The sequence below is a fragment of the Paralichthys olivaceus genome, chromosome 20 (assembly GCF_024713975.1).
Source record: "Paralichthys olivaceus isolate ysfri-2021 chromosome 20, ASM2471397v2, whole genome shotgun sequence".
In the NCBI taxonomy this organism is placed as follows: Eukaryota; Metazoa; Chordata; class Actinopteri; order Pleuronectiformes; family Paralichthyidae; genus Paralichthys; species Paralichthys olivaceus.
This window is the reverse complement of record NC_091112.1, coordinates 11,229,923-11,247,500: the sequence shown is the minus strand read 5'-3', so window position 1 is coordinate 11,247,500 and position 17,578 is coordinate 11,229,923. Positions and strand designations below refer to the sequence as shown.

At 41.4% G+C, this 17,578-nt stretch overlaps 3 protein-coding genes, 1 long non-coding RNA gene and 1 pseudogene across 4 annotated transcripts; 2 read left to right on the top strand and 3 right to left on the bottom strand.

Moving 5' to 3' along the window:
* LOC138405956 (4-galactosyl-N-acetylglucosaminide 3-alpha-L-fucosyltransferase 9-like) overlaps positions 1-1,072 on the top strand; it is a 1,268-nt pseudogene extending 196 nt beyond the window's left edge.
* A 1,559-nt stretch (positions 1,073-2,631) lies between these two features.
* On the bottom strand, positions 2,632-3,795 carry LOC109642669 (uncharacterized). Its single transcript, XR_011239610.1, has 3 exons — positions 3,273-3,795; positions 2,985-3,077; positions 2,632-2,879 (listed from the first exon to the last, which is right to left on the bottom strand). It is a non-coding gene; the product is annotated as an uncharacterized lncRNA (long non-coding RNA).
* An 82-nt stretch (positions 3,796-3,877) lies between these two features.
* Positions 3,878-5,992, top strand: LOC138405946 (4-galactosyl-N-acetylglucosaminide 3-alpha-L-fucosyltransferase 9-like). Its single transcript, XM_069516810.1, has 2 exons — positions 3,878-4,028; positions 4,468-5,992. Exon 2 carries the CDS (start codon positions 4,468-4,470, stop codon positions 5,548-5,550), a length of 1,083 nt encoding a protein of 360 aa, XP_069372911.1. The 5' UTR covers positions 3,878-4,028; the 3' UTR covers positions 5,551-5,992.
* A 4,121-nt stretch (positions 5,993-10,113) lies between these two features.
* On the bottom strand, positions 10,114-11,771 carry twist1a (twist family bHLH transcription factor 1a). Its single transcript, XM_020090371.2, has 2 exons — positions 10,999-11,771; positions 10,114-10,456 (listed from the first exon to the last, which is right to left on the bottom strand). The coding sequence occupies exon 1, from the start codon at positions 11,581-11,583 to the stop codon at positions 11,026-11,028; it is 558 nt and encodes a 185-aa protein (XP_019945930.1). The 5' UTR covers positions 11,584-11,771; the 3' UTR covers positions 10,114-10,456; positions 10,999-11,025.
* A 1,790-nt stretch (positions 11,772-13,561) lies between these two features.
* On the bottom strand, positions 13,562-14,300 carry LOC109623676 (fer3-like protein). The gene has a single exon (XM_020078156.2). The coding sequence runs from the start codon at positions 14,166-14,168 to the stop codon at positions 13,695-13,697; it is 474 nt and encodes a 157-aa protein (XP_019933715.2). The 5' UTR covers positions 14,169-14,300; the 3' UTR covers positions 13,562-13,694.
* Between the last annotated feature and the right edge of the window lie 3,278 nt (positions 14,301-17,578).

Below are 17,578 nucleotides of genomic sequence, written 5' to 3'. Positions count from 1 at the left end.
TGTACTATAAGTCTTTTCCATCTCCAACATGTCACCCTCCCCCAAAGGGACTGACAAAGCATACCAACACGTCAATGTCTACAACCACCCCAAGCAACCTCGCAGCGACGGAGAAGACTAACAAACCTGTTGTGCTGCTTTGGTTTTGGCCTGATGGCAAAAAATTTGATTTCAAACTCTGCAAGGATTTAAACATTAACAGCTGCCATCTGACAGATGATAGATCCCTCTACTCCAAAGCTAATGCAGTTGTGATGTTTCACAGAGATATCAAAGATGACCTGTCCAACCTTCCCACTACGCCAAGGCCCAAATTCCAAAGGTGGATCTGGTTTAACATGGACCCACCCACCCGCACACGCAAGATACCAGGAATCGAAGCCTTTTTTAACGTAACCTTGAACTACAGGCGGGATTCAGACATCCCTGCTCGCTGGCAACTGACTGTCAAGAAGAAAATAGATGACGAATTTGAGCTGCCAAAAAAGAGCTATTGGTTTGTTGGATTGTGAATAAAACTGACCTCCACACAAAAACAGAGGCTAGATACAGCTACTACCATGAGCTTGCAAAACATGTAAAAGTGAACATCTTTGACAGCTCCTCTGCCGAGAACTCGAAGGGTGAAAACTATTTCATAACCATTAGTAAATGCAAGTTCTTCCTTTCCTTCGAGGATTCAATACACGCAGATTACATCACAGAAACATTCAATGGTCCTCTTTCAGCGGGCACTGTACCAATTGCTTTGGGCCCACCTAGAGCAAACTATGAGAATTTTTTCCCAAGTACTTCCTTCATACACATTAATGACTTTCCTGATGCCTTTGGACTGGCTGAGTATCTCCTCAAACTGGATGAGGATAATGAGGCTTATATGAAATACTTTCAATGGCGACGATTCTATAATGTCAGACGCCATTTTACTGAGGAGAATCAAGAGTTTGCACATGTTGTCTGTCAGGCATGTCGTCACATAGTCTTAACCAATGAGTACAGAGTAATACTTGATGTGTACAAGTGGTACTTAATTAGATTCTCTTATTTTCATAGTTAAGCTGTACACAGGCTAAGCATATTCTTCAGAATGTAATTGTCAAAGTTGTTGTTTTGGTGCTTTATTCATTTGAGGTTACCATAAAGTTTCTCCGGAGGTGGTGAACGCAAATGTCCAAGTGAGAGTCTCAAGATGTCACTGTCAATCTACTGTAAACAAGAACATGTGATCTTGGAAGTGTAATGAATATCTTCCATCCTAGCTCTGCCTGCTGCACCACCCCTCCCCTGAATCCTGCGGAGGATTTAAGACTGTTGTGAACACCTGAGAATCTCTTGCTGCGTTGTGCATGCGTGAAAGGCAAACTGCGGAGAAAGTCCGGACCTAATACTATGGTGATCCTCTGCAGGACATAAAACAGCTTAAGATATGTCTAATCTGGCATGTGGGAATGCATTTCTTGCTCTGTAAGAGATTGACTCTTGTATATTTTTGCAATGTATCTATTTCTTTAACAAACTGTGTTTTGTATGTTATTTCTGGAGTGCTTAATAAGTTCTTAATGAAGCTATATGCACTACAGGTCTAGTCTGGTCTACTTCATTTTTATTTCTCCCTGCAGTACACTCAAAAAGAAATTCACTGGTTCAACTTTGAGGTAACAACTTGTATGGATCATTTTATGTAGTCAACTCTGGCATTGTTGAGTAAATGCTACAAGTCTTTGACAGTCATTCTATCCCAATTACATAAGCACATCCAACAGGATTTGTTTTGAGCTCTAAAAGCTTAACCACCTTAATATTAACTCAAAGGATGTGTTGATATTAAGCTTTCAAATTATTGCATTGAAGTTCCCCTAACTTCTTTATTTTATTAAAATCCTAATTTTTTTATATCAATTATTTGTGTAGCTACAGTAAGAACAACAAATAGCAATTCCAGTTTAATATGGTCAGACTTTTTATTGTAAACACTGTTCAAACAATTCTAACCGTTAACAATTATGTTCATAAAATATACATGCCCAGCCACTTCCTACAATACTTGGAAAAAAATAATAAATGATGGTGCTTAGCTGGTTCCTCATCCCCAAATGAGATAGTCTTCATAAAAGGCCCTTTAGCAGCCATTTTCAGAAGTCACTGAAGGATAAACACAAGTGTGATGGTGTGATTTATAATGTAAATTATGGCTCTGTTCTGTTTAGATGGGCCATGGACCTGGTATTACACATGCTCACTGGAGTGGCTTTGACTCACTAAATAAAATAGTACCATTATAATATTATCCCTGAGTTTACCCTTCTATGATGTGTCAAAATGACGGCAGGAAAATCAAACAGTGCGTTTGAGTGCCTCAACTGAACACAGAGTCCAATATTTGTATAGTGTCACCATGAAATTGCCCTCAAACAAAACAAAACAAATATCATGGATTACATCCTGAACTTAATCCTGCTCTTATCATAGTCAAAAAGTAGAAAAAACCTCTGTCCAAGGTAACACAATTCAAAATAACAATCTTTACAATAAACTTGCAACTTAGTGTGAGTTAGTACAGCTGCTGTGTTTTAAACAACACCACAGTGCAACATTTCCTTGTGATTTGTTTTTTAGGACAGCAGTCGGGCTCGCCTTCAGACCATCTAGTCCAAGGAATATCTTTTGAAATACCTCAAATGTTTTCATCAGTTCTTTTGATTAGCTGAGGTGGAGCGCATATATCAGCCCATTAGCAAAGCACAGGCTCTTGGTACATTCAGGTCTTTCAGGACTTGTGTCCCCTTGATCACTATCTTTGCACGAGCTGTGTCAGACATTATGGCACCTCTGCTGATGACAATCTTCATCATCTCATCTGTAGCCTGCACTTCACTATCCTGTAATAAGTAGGACGGAAAATATTTTAGTGTTTTAAGTCATCATATTTAAAAACAAGAGCAACACAAAGTACGGTGGACTGTTTGAACATTAGTGTTTCTTACCAAGTGCTCTTTGAAGAGGTCCTCCTCCTTTTCTCTGAGAAACACCACCAGATAACCGAGAGTGACCTCTCTCCTTCTTTCTACTGAATTATCCTGTGAACAAGAAATAATATTTTACAACTGCACATCCACAGAGTGAATAACATATTTTTATAGGCTTCGCGAATGTTAGTGTCGCCCTTGGGATTTTTCCATTGGCTTTTGGATTATGCTCCAGGTTAACATGGCTTGACATCACTACCAATGCCAGCTTTAACTTAAAATGCAGTAAAACACTTATTCTCTTACCTTTGCACAGGCAAAACCGACGCTACATAAGTTCAGTGCCACGTAACGTAATTTTACTCCTGGCTCAGCTTGTTAGGCAAGCTGCAAACAGTAAGGGAGTGCATTTCTCAGTTGTTAGATGATGCAATCCTTTTGTTGATTTTTCAAGGGTTTTTTGACAGACAAAGAAAACAGGGCGGGTGTCAGTGATCCACTGAGAAAAAATGACAGCCTACTAAGAAAGTATCCCACATTCTACAAGCATGGCAGTTCTAACTCTAACCCCAGGACAAAGTTTCTTTAGTAAAAGATTAACTTAAAATGAACCTCTTTAACAAGTGCTACTCCTCTGAGCAAAAGGCAAAAGGCTGATCCCCATTCCAGGTGCATGCTTTCACGTGTTGAGTTGCTTAAAGACATGTGACAAACTGCAATTACCAGTTTCTCAGTTTGTTGGTTACCTGTCAGGAGAATTTCAATAATCTACCAGGACCTGTTTGTCTTTGTCAGGCAACATCAGTGTTTTGATAGGAGCACAAAACATGTGACAAACTGCAGTTACCGGTTTCTCAGTTTGGTGGTTCTCCACCAATGTGTTGACATTTCCATTCCTGTTGACGTTTCCCCTCCCAACGCCCAGCAGAGGTGCTTTGTAGAACCGGTTTTCTTAGCTGGGTAAAAAGGTGTGGACATTGACTATTTGGATGTATTCTTTAATCTACCTACAGAAGCTTGCCGGAGTAGCAGATACACACATCCAGCCCTGATACAGGAAAGGTAAGGGAAAAAAATTATGTCACTTGTATTGAATTTTTTTATATAGAAACTACATTTAATGTTCTGTAATCTAATCTTATCCCTCATATAAACATATAAACTGTGAACAAGCATAGGACTTTCATCAAGTGAATGTTGAGTCAGTATTTTTTATTATTTGTCTGATGATGAACAAACTATTATGAATTTATACTGACAGAAATAATGGATACTGAAGGAAAGAAGTCAAGGGGTCAATTAGACTGGAATTTATAATCATGAGAAATATTAAATAGAGTGTGGATCATTTTTGTGAGTGTCTAGTTTTTTTAACTTCCATTTATAGCCACAGTCTGTTCATGTAGTTATGAGCTGCAGTGATAGAATAAGAGAGTAAAAGCATTTGCTGATATGATGCTGTTATCAAACAGATGACTGATGTTTCTTTGTTCTTCCACAGATGATACAATCCTTCAGTAAAACTTTGTTCCTGGCAAACTTGGCTGGTGTTGGCCTTATCTGCTGCTTTGTTTCCTTCTTTCTATATTTTGAACCTGAATCCACTTTGTGTCCATCTACATCCGGTCATGGAAAAGCTAATGAAGAGCCACTACCTGAAAAGCCTATTGTCCTGCTTTGGTTCTGGCCTCTTGGTGTGAGGTTTGATTTGAATTCCTGCTTGCCTCACTACAACATTGATAGCTGCATACTGACTGATGACAGATCACTGTACAGCCAAGCAGAGGGAGTCGTTTTCTTCCATAAAGACATCTCCTGGGGTTTGGAGAACTTGCCTCAGGAGCCACGTCCATCTTTTCAGAGGTGGATTTGGTACAATGTGGAATCTCCAACCAACACGGCGAAGAAACCAGGTTTGGAAAACCTGTTCAACTTAACACTGAGCTACAGACGAGATGCTGACATCACAGTGAGGAATGAGGTGACGATCAAGAAAACAGAGACAAAGGAGGAATTTGTTCTGCCCAAGAAAGACAAACTGGTGTGTTGGATTGTCAGTAACAACAACCCAGCTACTGGAACAGCTTCAAGAGAGAAATATTACAGAGAACTGTCCCAACACATAAAGATTGATGTCTTTGGTGTTGCTTTTACAGGGCACCAATTAGAATATGAAGACTATTACCCAACCCTCGCTAGTTGTAAATTTTATCTCTCACTTGAGAACTCGCTCCACAAAGACTACTTCGTAGAGAAGGTCAACGGGCCCCTCGTAGCAGGGGCGGTCCCTGTAGTTCTGGGTCCACCAAGAGAAAACTATGAGCAGTTCCTTCCCAGGGGTTCCTTTATTCATGTAAATGATTTCCCTGATGCTAAAGGACTGGCAGAGTTTCTGCAAGGCCTGGACAAGGATCATGATGCATACATGAGTTACTTTGAGTGGAGAAAGCATTATGAAGTCATTCCTCATCTTTTGACAATATACAATGAATTCATTCAACCTGTCTGCCTCGCCTGTGACCACATCTCAAAATACAAAGAATACCATGTTATCAATGATCTTTATGGGTGGTACTTTTCATGAAAACTACAAAAGCAAAAGTCCAGCTCCATTCATTCAGCAGACACTGGTTTAATCTGTCTTCACTTGCCGCCTATTTATGATTCGTTCAGATGATCCAGTAGGACCAGTTGAGATGGAGACAAAGATGCTTCAGACTGTTTCAGTGCAGAATTTGCTTTGAATTTTCTGTCATGTAAAATCTTCATTCTTGTTTTCTTTAAGTGTTTTACAACAGTCAACAGTGGAGAAAAGGTTGCTGCATTGGTGCTAGGTTTAAATATGAGTTGTTTTGGTTGATCTAGATAGGACTAATAGATAAGTAAACATGTCACTATCTACCACCATCTATGAATTGTACATGGTCATGTTGAATTATGCTGTTACATTGGTTTCACTTTGTAGATGTAATACTTTTACTTAGTTTATTACTTTATCAAACTGAAATAAAGGTACCCAAATGTTATTTTATTTCTCTTTGATAGTTTGATAGGTTTTTCTATCAGGGGTATTTGTACAAATCAACAAAGCCCTTTATGAATAATAAAGGATAATAAAGGGAGCTTCCTCATTTCAAGGATGATTTTGTATTTCTCAATCTGGATGTTCGGAAATTATCACAACCAGAGCATCAATTGTTTTAAAGTCAATCTGCTCAACTGCCTAGTAGAGCATTGATTAGTCAAATTAGTGGCTGGGGCATCAGCACATGGGCCCAGCAGAATATCTACACACTCATATTTGCAGCAACAGTGCCTCCATCGCCAAGGGCTCCTGACAGATGTGGGGTGAATTCATTTTTTGCAATTGTAAATTCTGTGACTTCTTCAGAGTTTACACATTAGATCCACATTTTATACTTCTCTGTAACCCTTAAGGTGTTTTCTAACCACACCAGATAAAATAATGGAGATATCATACTCAGAGGAGACATAGCACAGCTTTTAGTGTTCTTTTTGCCAAAAGAGAAAATTAGATCATCTGGGACTTTAAGCCGAAATCACCCTGCTTTATGCAGTTTTTAAAAAGCATTATGAAAAACGGACAGAAAGCTGAATAAGATAACATAGAAATGTCATTAATATTAACTCATAGGTTTTTCTTTTTAAGAATCATCTTAAATAAAGAAACTATGATGTAGCGGGCGCACAGCTCTTCCAGGATGCGGTGCACGCGGGCCACACAGCCGAGAGGTTTGCGGTAGCTATGGTGCAGACGACGGACGTTCATTTCACGCTCGGAGCGAATCTCGAGGGACTGAGCCCGAGTTTCGGGAGTAAAGCGGACTTCTTCCCCAGAGGACCCGGACTCATTCGCATTGAGAGAGACGAGCGACCCGCGGAGGCACAACGATCACATGGTCAACAGCTGAGACGCTGAAGCAACTGGCAGCAATACTGACGCAGCAGCGGAGCGATCCAAGGGAGTGATGGGGCATTTCTCTCTGGTTATATAGACTGCCTAATAAGGTGGGTGTGTGTTATAGATGATTGTGGAGAGAGCGAGGTATGTCACATGATGTACATCACGTGATTGGAGCAGCTCAGCTCAAATTGGCTGCCTGAACTAGCTCGCAGGCGTCGCTCCATTTTTGGTTCCAAGCAGTGTTTGATTTTGTGTATCATACTAGTGGCTTATAAGATTCACAAGAGACAATTTTTGGTCAGTTGTTCAAATCTGATGCTTTTGTTTGCAAACTGCTTCATAGAATAATATGGTGGAAATGTGATGTTATCACCTTGTTGTTTTTATATTTAGTCAATGTTACTGTCATTAGTATGACTTTTTGGTGTATTATTATTATTGTATTGTATTTTAATTATGATCATTGCATGTTTTTTTTGTCTGTTCTATTTAATGTATGTTTTTAAGGTGGACACCAGGTGCAGTAAGGCCCAGCTAAGGGGATCCTAATAAATAAAAAAATAACAATTAATATTTGTGTTCTCAATAAACCCCTAATACAAATATGCTCAAACTTGTTGCTGTAGACGAATGACAAATCAGTATTTACACTTCACATCATGTTTTTGGAGCAGTATTTTATTTCAGTTGAGAGATTGTTCTGGGATACATGGTTCTCTCCATTTGAGATCCATGAGTCCATTGCAGCCAACCGCAAATAATAGTGCACACACATAGACACAGGTAAACACAATCACAATGAACACATACGCACATAAACACACACACACACCCAGTAACTGCTTCAGGTTGAGATGAAACAGATAATTACCACTAATAGAAACCAGACATTTAAATCAAGTTTATCTTGCTCTCTCCCCCCCTGTGTGTGTGTGTGTGTGTGTGTGTGTGTGTGTGTGTGTGTGTGTGTGTGTGTGTGTGTGTGTGTGTGTGTGTGTATAAACCAGGGCCTGTTCCCCTGTAATGGGGAACTTCAGAGATAGAGAGAGATGGAAGTGAGGGAGACACGAAGCTGAAAGAAGTAAAGCGAGACAGGTAGAGCTCTGCTGGAGCCATCAAACTTAAACAACTAAACAAACCACAACCTGAGCCTACTGTTGATGATGGAGAAATCAATTTCTATGAAGATTTACAGCTCCTGGCATTATTAAAGCACACACAGACCTGCACCTTTGACATGTAGATTTGTTTAAGGACTGCAGGCCCAAAGCAAGCAGATATAAACTGTGATTAATGATCAGGAAAGAGTGTGTGTGAGTGTGAGTGTCAATCATCAAAGAGTCTATAAATCACAGAAATCCAGAGAGCCAGATGCCTTCACACTGATAACAAGCAGTCATCCCATTACCTTCAAACATCAAACAGGGGGTCGGAGCTCTCGTTCTCGTTCGTCTCTATCTCTCTCTCTCTCTCTCTCTCTGTGGAATGTATTTCCCTGTTTGGCATGAGAAATCTCCCTCAATGTGTATGTGTGTGTGTGTGTGTGTGTGTGTGTGTGTGTGTGTGTTTCAGAGCCTCAGAGGTGACATTCCTCTGTGTCAGAGCAACAGCCTCAAGTTTAAGATAACACGGCCACGGTGATCTAAGGGTGGGAATCGATTCCCCCCGGTGGCTGGCGAGGGCCTCAGGTCAGAGCTGATGGGTTTACCTTCCGCACGCAACCTGTGATGCAAAACCAAAGTAATGCTGCTGTATAACCAGCTCACAACAACCCTATGGAAAGGCACTATAGTGAGTTGTTGTATTGAACTCAGCATCTTCTCTGATTGTCCAACTGATATTACTATGTTGGTGTTGTGATACTTTAATAACATTTAAGGGAATTAAATCTTGTATTAGGCAAGTAAAAATAATATGGGTCCTCTAGGTCTGGTCTAATCTAGTCTTACCATCCCTGTATGCAAACAATGAGGTTTTTTAGCACAGATATTTCTTTGAAATGACACTGTCCCCTTTTTACCTTATGGGGATTATGCTATAAGATTATGCTTTCACTGGCATTTGTTTGTTTTTCTGATAGTTAACAGGATAACACAAAAACTACTGCAGATACTGAAACTTGGTAGAAAGATACTGCATGGGTCCGAAAAGAACCCATTCAATTTTGGTGCAGATCTAGATCAAGTGGTGGATCCAGGACTTAGTTTTCACTTTACTTCAACATTCCAAGAAAGGGCGCTTTTCAACATTTTTGTTGATTTCTCAGAGAATAATTCATGGACCTTAATGAAAAATGTTTGGAGAACTGATATTTATGAGTTTGTGCGATTTGGTAATCGAATCAGGAATTCATTGGGTATCTTTGGAAAGGTGAGTGTTTGTGGCTCAATGTGAATATATGTTAATTTCAGAGAGAGGGGAATGTGGGAGATCTTAACAAAATCATCTTGATCACGTAGGAAGAACTTGATAACAACATAAAAGTTATAAAAAAAACACTTGGATTAAAATTCCATTCCTATACATTGTTTAATTTTTTCCATGGTATTTTAGTTTATATGTTGAGGTGACTAGTTCTTATTTCAACCAGAAGAGCAGGTTTATATAATCACACGCTCTAACCAGTCTGCATTACGTCCCACATCCACATTTATCTGTCAAAGCTCTCGGGGGAGCTGATATAGCACCTGCAGGAGACTTCGACGCTGACCTGTGGCTCGCCGGACATCTGGGAATATCATACGTGCCTCCTCCAGCTCCACGTCCACCCTGTTCAAACAGACCACCAACTAATTATGGGTTTCCCAGATCCCTGAGCTCAAGAAATCACTACAGAATATAAAGCCACAGGTATGAAATGTTTTCTTTTGTCCCCCTCCAATGTGGATTACTTGATTGTGGAATCAACAACAACAAATGAAAATAAACTCACTCTATAGACTTTAAGCTCTGAGGCAAAGGGGTCACGTTTGTTACAAAAATATAAAATTTTCTTTTGAGTCGAAAGATAACACTCACACTTCAGCTGATGGTGTTTAAAGATGAAGTCTAGTAAAAAGCCAGACAACTTAGAGGAATAACTGATACCTTCATTATTTTTATTCAAGATATTACCAAATATTTACAAAACTGAAAATGCGCAGATCCATTCAGCGTTCAGCATTCTCTAAAAACAAAAAAAATAAATAACTTTTATTTGAGATGGGGGAAAGGAATTTTGAACCTGTGTATAAAAATAAATACAAAACACTTCATCTGCTCTGAAACACTGAATTGTCATTTTTCACTCATGTTTCAAGACAGAGCTGTTCCTCAGAGCTCATTTTGTTTGTTTCTTTACAACATTCATATTGTCGCAGTGGTCTCTATTCTCTCTTCATATCCATCCTGTCTGTCCTAAGTGCTCCTTCGCAAACATGACAGTCCATGTGAAGGGAGATGTGAGAAGCCCCCTCTCCTCTCAGGCCTGAAGTACAGTGGCTGCAGTGCCTGGGCCTCAGTGGCTGGCCTGTGTCAGTCTATCTGAAGGGTTGGTCTGTTCCACCAGTTCCTCAGTATGGATATTCTGTGGGAAAAATATCAATTTGATTAAGTGAACAAATCCAATCAATAGAAATAAATCCTAGTATTATAGATACATATGTTATGTATCTTAATACATGTATGTAGGTGCAGGGATGTAACCTGGTTGTGACAATAGGGGATGTAAAAAATGCATATTTACTCTGTAACCCCTCCACCACAACTTTACAAGCTAGTTGTAAAAGAACAACAACTATGTTTTAATGTGTGAGATTCACATTTTAAGGTAGATGGTGAAATATTGCGGTTGTTATACGAAATAATTGCGTAATTTGAGTTTTATAGCCTCTGTGGAGGCCCACATCTATTTCACAACAAACATAAAACGGGCCTGATACATTGTAAAGCGGTTTGTGGGAATTCCATACAAATGTTGCATTGGTGCATCTACCAGAACATTACAATTATCGCCTATCGCTTTGATTTTCCATCTGGGTATTGTGCGTAAAATGCGCATGTGAGTGCATTTTGGCACAGTTTGTCTCCATGGAGGATAAAGTATGACGTGAAAAGAGGTAACCCTACCTTGATGTCCCATCCACAGCAGCTCTGCTAGTGGGACGCAGTAGACAGGGACCACGAGCCCCCCATCCTCCAGACCGAGAACGCGTAGCTCAGGCGTTCGTGCGCCACGTAGCTGCAGCTGGTTCCCCGCGCGTCCAGCTCGTCGCTCTGCAGGACTTGGCACAGGAAGTCGATGTACCGGGCTGCCAGCTTCAGCGTCTGGATCTTGCTGAGTTTGTCAGACGGCAGCGTGGGGATGATCTTCCGTAGCGAAGTGAACGCCTCGTTGAGAGACTGTGTCCGTTGCCGCTCGCGGACGTTGGCCATTACGCGCTGCGTTTGGAGGTCTTCGAAGGAGCGCGCGGGGCTGCTGCTGGCCTCGCTGCCTCCGCTCCCGGCGCTGCCTCCTCCACCGTCACAGCTCTTCCTGCACCTCTTCTTACCGCGGCTTGGGCTCTGACTCTCCGCGTCTCTCTCCTCCTCCTCTGCGTCCACGCTCCTCCGTGCAGCCCGCCGCTTCCTCGCGCCTCTCCGCGGCAGATGACGGTCTGTCTCCTCCTCGCTGTTCCCCGCACTGTCCATCGGGGAGGAGTCCTCTTCCCGCATTGACTTTGTTTTTCCAAAAAAATGTGTCTGTGGACTGGAGGACCGTTATAGCCTCTGACAAGAATCCTCTGAGCTGTTACAACATAAACAAACAGGACAGGTAATGAGGAGCGAGGCCTGCAGTGGGATGTGGGCTGGTGTTACGGTAAATATCGTGCGCCACGGAGAGAGGGAGAGGTGGCTGCCAGACTGGGACGATCGGGGCTCTTATAGGAGCAGGCAGGAGGATTTGGGGGAGCGCTGTGATTGGGTGGAAGAATGTAACATAATACTTAGGGAGAAGGAGAGGTCTAGTTATAATATTAGGAATAGAGTTTAAGTCATCCAGGCTCGTTTTTACACAGGATTGAGGAGAGGGGGTGTAGTCTGGGCGGTGTTATTGACTCGTAGGTGTAGATTTGTGCAAAGGCCGAAAGAATTAGGGATGAATTCTTTCCCTCTACCCCACCCCGATGTATGACTGCTTAAAATGCATTATGTTGTCTTGAATTTACTACTGTACATTTAACTGATTACACATTTGAAGTCTATAAAACGAAATTGGATAAGAGATTAGACCGTCTCCATGTTCACTGAATTTGCTATTTGAGTGGTATATTTTCCAAGTCAGAGACACTGAGACCAGAAATTCCCCTACAGGCCTAATGTCTGATGTCGGGCTTCTTTTTTCTGGTCTGGGCCCTGCTTGGGAGCAGTGGTGAAAAATATCAGTCCTACTGAAACACAGGAGGTTGTCACAGCGGGAGGCCTCCGCTCGTATAAGCAGACCCAAGGTGTTTATTTTCCCGTCAGCAGCCCCGCGTCGAGGTATGCGCTTAAATGGGTCTGACTCACGCAGGGATCTCGACACCGCGGCTCAGGTTTAAAAGACTGGCCGTCCCAGGGAGCTCTCAGGGCGGATCCGTGCGCACAGCTGGACGCAGAAAGGCGGTGGACTGCCGGAGCGCAATGCAAACACTGGAGGTGATAAAGATGGAGGGGGGGGGGGGGGGGGGGGGAGAGAGAAAAAGAGTCGTGGGTTCATATCATGGTTCGCATGGATCCCAAACACGCACACATGACCACCCAGCTCTGGGGTCTATGCAGTGCTAAAGCCTATAGTGTTAAAATCAAGCAGGACTACCAGAAAGAAGAGCAACTGGAGGTGGTTAGAAGTGTGAGGATGACGCACACAGGATGAGGATAACAGCAGCTCTCATTTTATAAGGAGACACCACCACAAGCTCCTATCGGGCCTAAATCTCCCTAATCTAACTGGTCAAACTCTCAGGGGACATGTTACCCAGCTTGTACCACCTCTCTACTCTTATCACTGACTCAATTCACACCTCTGTGTCAAAGAGAATATCCAAATGCACTTCATTTTAACCTGATAACGGTTTTCAATCTTCCTCATTTACTTTCAGTTTTTCACGGGGTAAAGACTCTCTCTCTCTCTCTCTCTCTCTCTCTCACACACACACACACACACACACACACACACACACACACACACACACACACACACACACTTGTGCTTCTGATGGACCAGGTGAGGCAGACGGCCGTGTCGCTCTCCAAGGTGCTGGAAACACACCTGAGACGTACACCTCACTCTCGCATCAAAATGTTTTATCCAATCATTTCTGTTCTTTGTTTTTCTCAGACTTTTACACAACAAAACAAATGGATCTATGTGATGGTTGTATGATCAGCCATTGTAATATATTTAGTCAAAATTAGTCTGAATTCAGTCTCATTTCTGTTTCCTCATTGTATTTGAGCGCAACGAACACATACACGGCCATAAGCTATACGTTTATTTCTTAGCAACATATATATATATATATATTAAATGGAATGTTTAGAGAAAGGATACTCATCTTGTTTCATTCTAATAATTTAATATATTGATATCATTGATAGCTCACAGATAACTCTTCTTGATGATCACATTGATTTTGCAAAAGGTCAAACAGGTCTCAGGTATTTTCTTAAACTTGCAGCACAAGATTGAGAATATAGTGAATGTTTAGAAGCGGTCAGTCCATTCACTTGTGTCCCTGTTGAAGTCAGTGGCAACCCCGGACTGGTGCAGTGTCCGTGGCGTGGACTTAACATCGTGTTGAGTGTCATGTGTTCTCCAGTAGGTCCGTCATGAAGGAGATGTAGACGATGGCGAGGCGCAGGGTCTCGATGCGGGACAGTCTCTTCTCGTACGCGAATGTGGGAACTTTCCTCCTCAGTTCGTCAAACGCCTCGTTCAGGCTGAACATCCGCTTTCTCTCCCTCACGTTGGCCGCGTGGCGCTGCACCACAGTGATGATCCTCCTGCGTCTGGATGTGGCGTGACCGTGCGCCCCGCGGCTATAGTACCTCTGCGGGCCCATCGCCAGAAGCTCGGTGCGGAGCTCCACTGTGCGCACGTCGTTTTCCAGGCTCCGGCTCCAAGACGAGTCGCCCTGGTTGCTCGGGCTGGGTGTGGTATTGTCCCCCTGCTGCTTTGGTCCCAATGTGAATTTCTGCGGAAACTCTATCAGGCTCATGTCATTGACAAAATTGATTAATGCAGAGTCCACTAAGCGGCCTGGCAGCTCCACATCCATCCTCCAACTGCAGCCTCATAGAGAATATGTCACTTTTATGCGTCTGCTTCTCAGTCAAGCACAAGAAGTGACGCCAATCACAGGTTTCAGGACAAACTTAAGTCCTTCACCAGACACAGAGGCGGAAGCAGGAGCAGCATCTCAGAAAGTGAATCCAGATCCGGACAAAGCTCAACAGGGTGAGATCCTATTTGGCTCAAATCCAAGGCCCTTTCCTGCTGTTTTAATAAGTTGCCTGTGTCACTTCACAGCGCCACATCTTCCAGCTCTAGATGGAGTCTATTTCTGTCCTTCAGTCGGCCCACAAGTGGGCTGAATCCGGGGAGAGAGGCTTAAACAGGCCGAGAGGAAACTGGAGGGCCCTGCCAATTGATGTGCTGTCCTGGAGGCCCTTAATGAGCTTCTGAAGAACGGAGGCTCTTGACAGAGGGTCATACAGTCTTGTTTGCACTCTCTCCTCTGCTTTAGAGGCTAAATAATGACACTTTTACCACTTAAAACGGGCCAGGGGAAGACCAAACAGAACATTCCCTAACAGTCACTATACACCACAAGCTTTTCTGTTGCAAATTAAAGCAAATAGCCCAACTGTCCGTTCCCATGGAAAGACAGTGTCCACACTGCAGGGCCTGCTGAGAGGAGGTGGTCTGGATGTGAGGCAGTGCTTGGTCATCAGTGGCACAATTTTTAAATTTTTTAGATTATAGTTGCACAGATCATAGAAGCTGAGTCTGACCTGTTTGATTGAAACTTTATGAACCTTTAAAAAAAACTTTATTTGATTATTTCTCATATCACCTTCTACAGTTTTCGTATATTTACATGATCTTATACATCCAAATAATTTTACATAAAGAGTTTAAAGGTAAATCTTCATAAATTGAAATAAGAACATTATATATATATATATATACAGCATAAATAGCAGAAACATATCAAAATAAAAATAAACGTGGGTCAATATCATAGAACTTTTAATAGATTTAAGTGTCTCGTCCAATATACACAAAAGAGTGTCCATTATACTTATTATTTATCTCATTAGACTAAAATCTAATATGTGTTGAGATTTGTTTGATTTCAAAAAGTGACGGCACTCCTGTCAATGCTTAGATGAATGAACACAGAATTACAGTCCATTGGACTTACTTTGTGCGTCTCTGAGACTGAAAGTTTGAATACCTTGTATTTAATGGATTTTGAGCAGGAAGGAATCTCAATAATTGGTGGTTGTCCATGTTCCTGTTTTTTAACCATAATGATGAACTAATAATGAATACGAATGCATATATAACCATTATTCTTATTATTTTGAAAAACTACTAAAGAACCATTTTCTGTTTATGTTCTTTGAAGCACCCTGTTTGGTGAAACATATAATAATTCATTGAGGTTCATGTTTCACTCTTTTCACATACTCTGATGTAAGAGGTCATATTTCGGTGAAAATAATACCCTGTGTTCATCTCAGCTATGATTGGTCACGACTGAACAACATAGAAACACGTGCAGATCTAGTTTGTCCAAAAACACTAGCAGATGTCTGCAGTGTGGGTATTCCTCATGGAAACATTATTTGAAATATTTCAGTTACAGCTGAGGTTGTGTAGAGAGATGTGACCTGCCAAACAGAATTTCCTTTGTTTACATAACCCAATAGAGTTATTCTATTACACTCAAATCAGGCACTCTGACTGGGAACACAAACACTGATTTACTTAATCACTGAATAGGCAGCAGGAAAGTTTATGTTTCAGACACAGGAACTGTCCTGAACAGAATATTTTTATCTTGTGAGTTTTGCTTGTCCTTTTGGGTTAAGCAGTTTACTTGAGGGCAACTCAACATTTGTGGTTAAAGGAGGAGAGTGTTCTGTTGTAAAAGTTGCTGAATTCAGCAGCGCCGGCGGTTTTTAAAGCCTACTCATGATGACCTATTGTACCAAATAAAAAATTCTAACTTTCAGCTTCTCTGGATCTAAACTTTAGATACAGTGAGTGACTGATCCCAGAGGAATCTTCATTTGGTTTCTCCTCTCTGGGAGGTCAGAGGTCACATTTGATCCCAGCAGCCTCCCTGGAGACTCACAGGGGTTTGCTGATGTGCTGTGATCGATTAGTCTCTGAATACATCTTTCTAATGGACTGTGAGGCTACTGAATGGTCATATTGAAGTTATTGATTGGCTTTTTGTTATTATGTTAGATTGTAGTAAAATTGAATCTGCCTATTCTACAGTTATTTAGAGTATTTGGATATAAACAATTGGCTCATAGCCACTCACATGACTTATATGAAGCATCCAGCCCATTAGTACATTAACAAATTATAAATGGGTAATAAGATAATATAATAATAATCCCACTGGATGATATTTCTTGTTTCTTTCAGATTTATGGATTTGAAACAGGAGACATTAATATATTAATAACATTTAAAATGTCATTATATGTGCTTATGACACTGTAGTGTGTTATAAACCATTAATTATGTGATTGTACACTGTTTATAAATGGTTAAAAATTAAATAAAGTCATGCCACATATTCTAATTAAATATCAGAAGTCTTGATCAACTTCCTGATCACACCACACACACACACACACACACACACACACACACACACACACCACACACACCACACACACACACACACACACACACACAAACAAACAGAAGTTCCTTTTGCATTCCTGAATGTATCACTGCATACTAACAAGAGTGTGTGTCTGTCTCGTACACACACTCCTAACTTAAGTGTATCTTCTCCATCTCGCTTCACCGCTTCTTCCTCCTTGCAGTTTCCCTGGCAGACAGATAAACATGATGGGACATTCCGCCGGTTGTCGTGGAAACGCTGAGAAAGCACAGCTGGGCGGGAGAATATGAGGTAATCTCACCCTGGGGCTGCTGGGTAAATATTGGTCTTAAATAAGGAGTAAAACCCCAAAAGAGGTAGACACACACACACACACACACACACTGCTCTGTTATTAGAGGTTACGCAGAATAATATTAAAGATAGTATGTGATGTGGCTAAATGTTTGTGAAAGTAAACGGTGAAGGTTTGACCCTGTCCAGAGGTCTGGAACGGTCGACTCAGAGATTTATCTTCCTTTGTGATAAAAAAATATTTGAGAACGTTGCCTACTTTGGGCGCTTCCGGCTCAATGCTAACATCATTGTGCTAACATGCTCACAATGACAATACCATACTTAAGTTAAGCAGGTAGCATGTCAACCACGGGCTGTGTCTGAAATCACCCACCAATCACTATTTAACCACCAATTTCGTAGTGGTGTCCGAACGTTAAGTACTCTTTTAAATCCCTATATAGTGCACTCATTGTTTCCCATAATACATCATAAAAAATGGTGTACAACCGATGGTTACTAATATATACCATCAT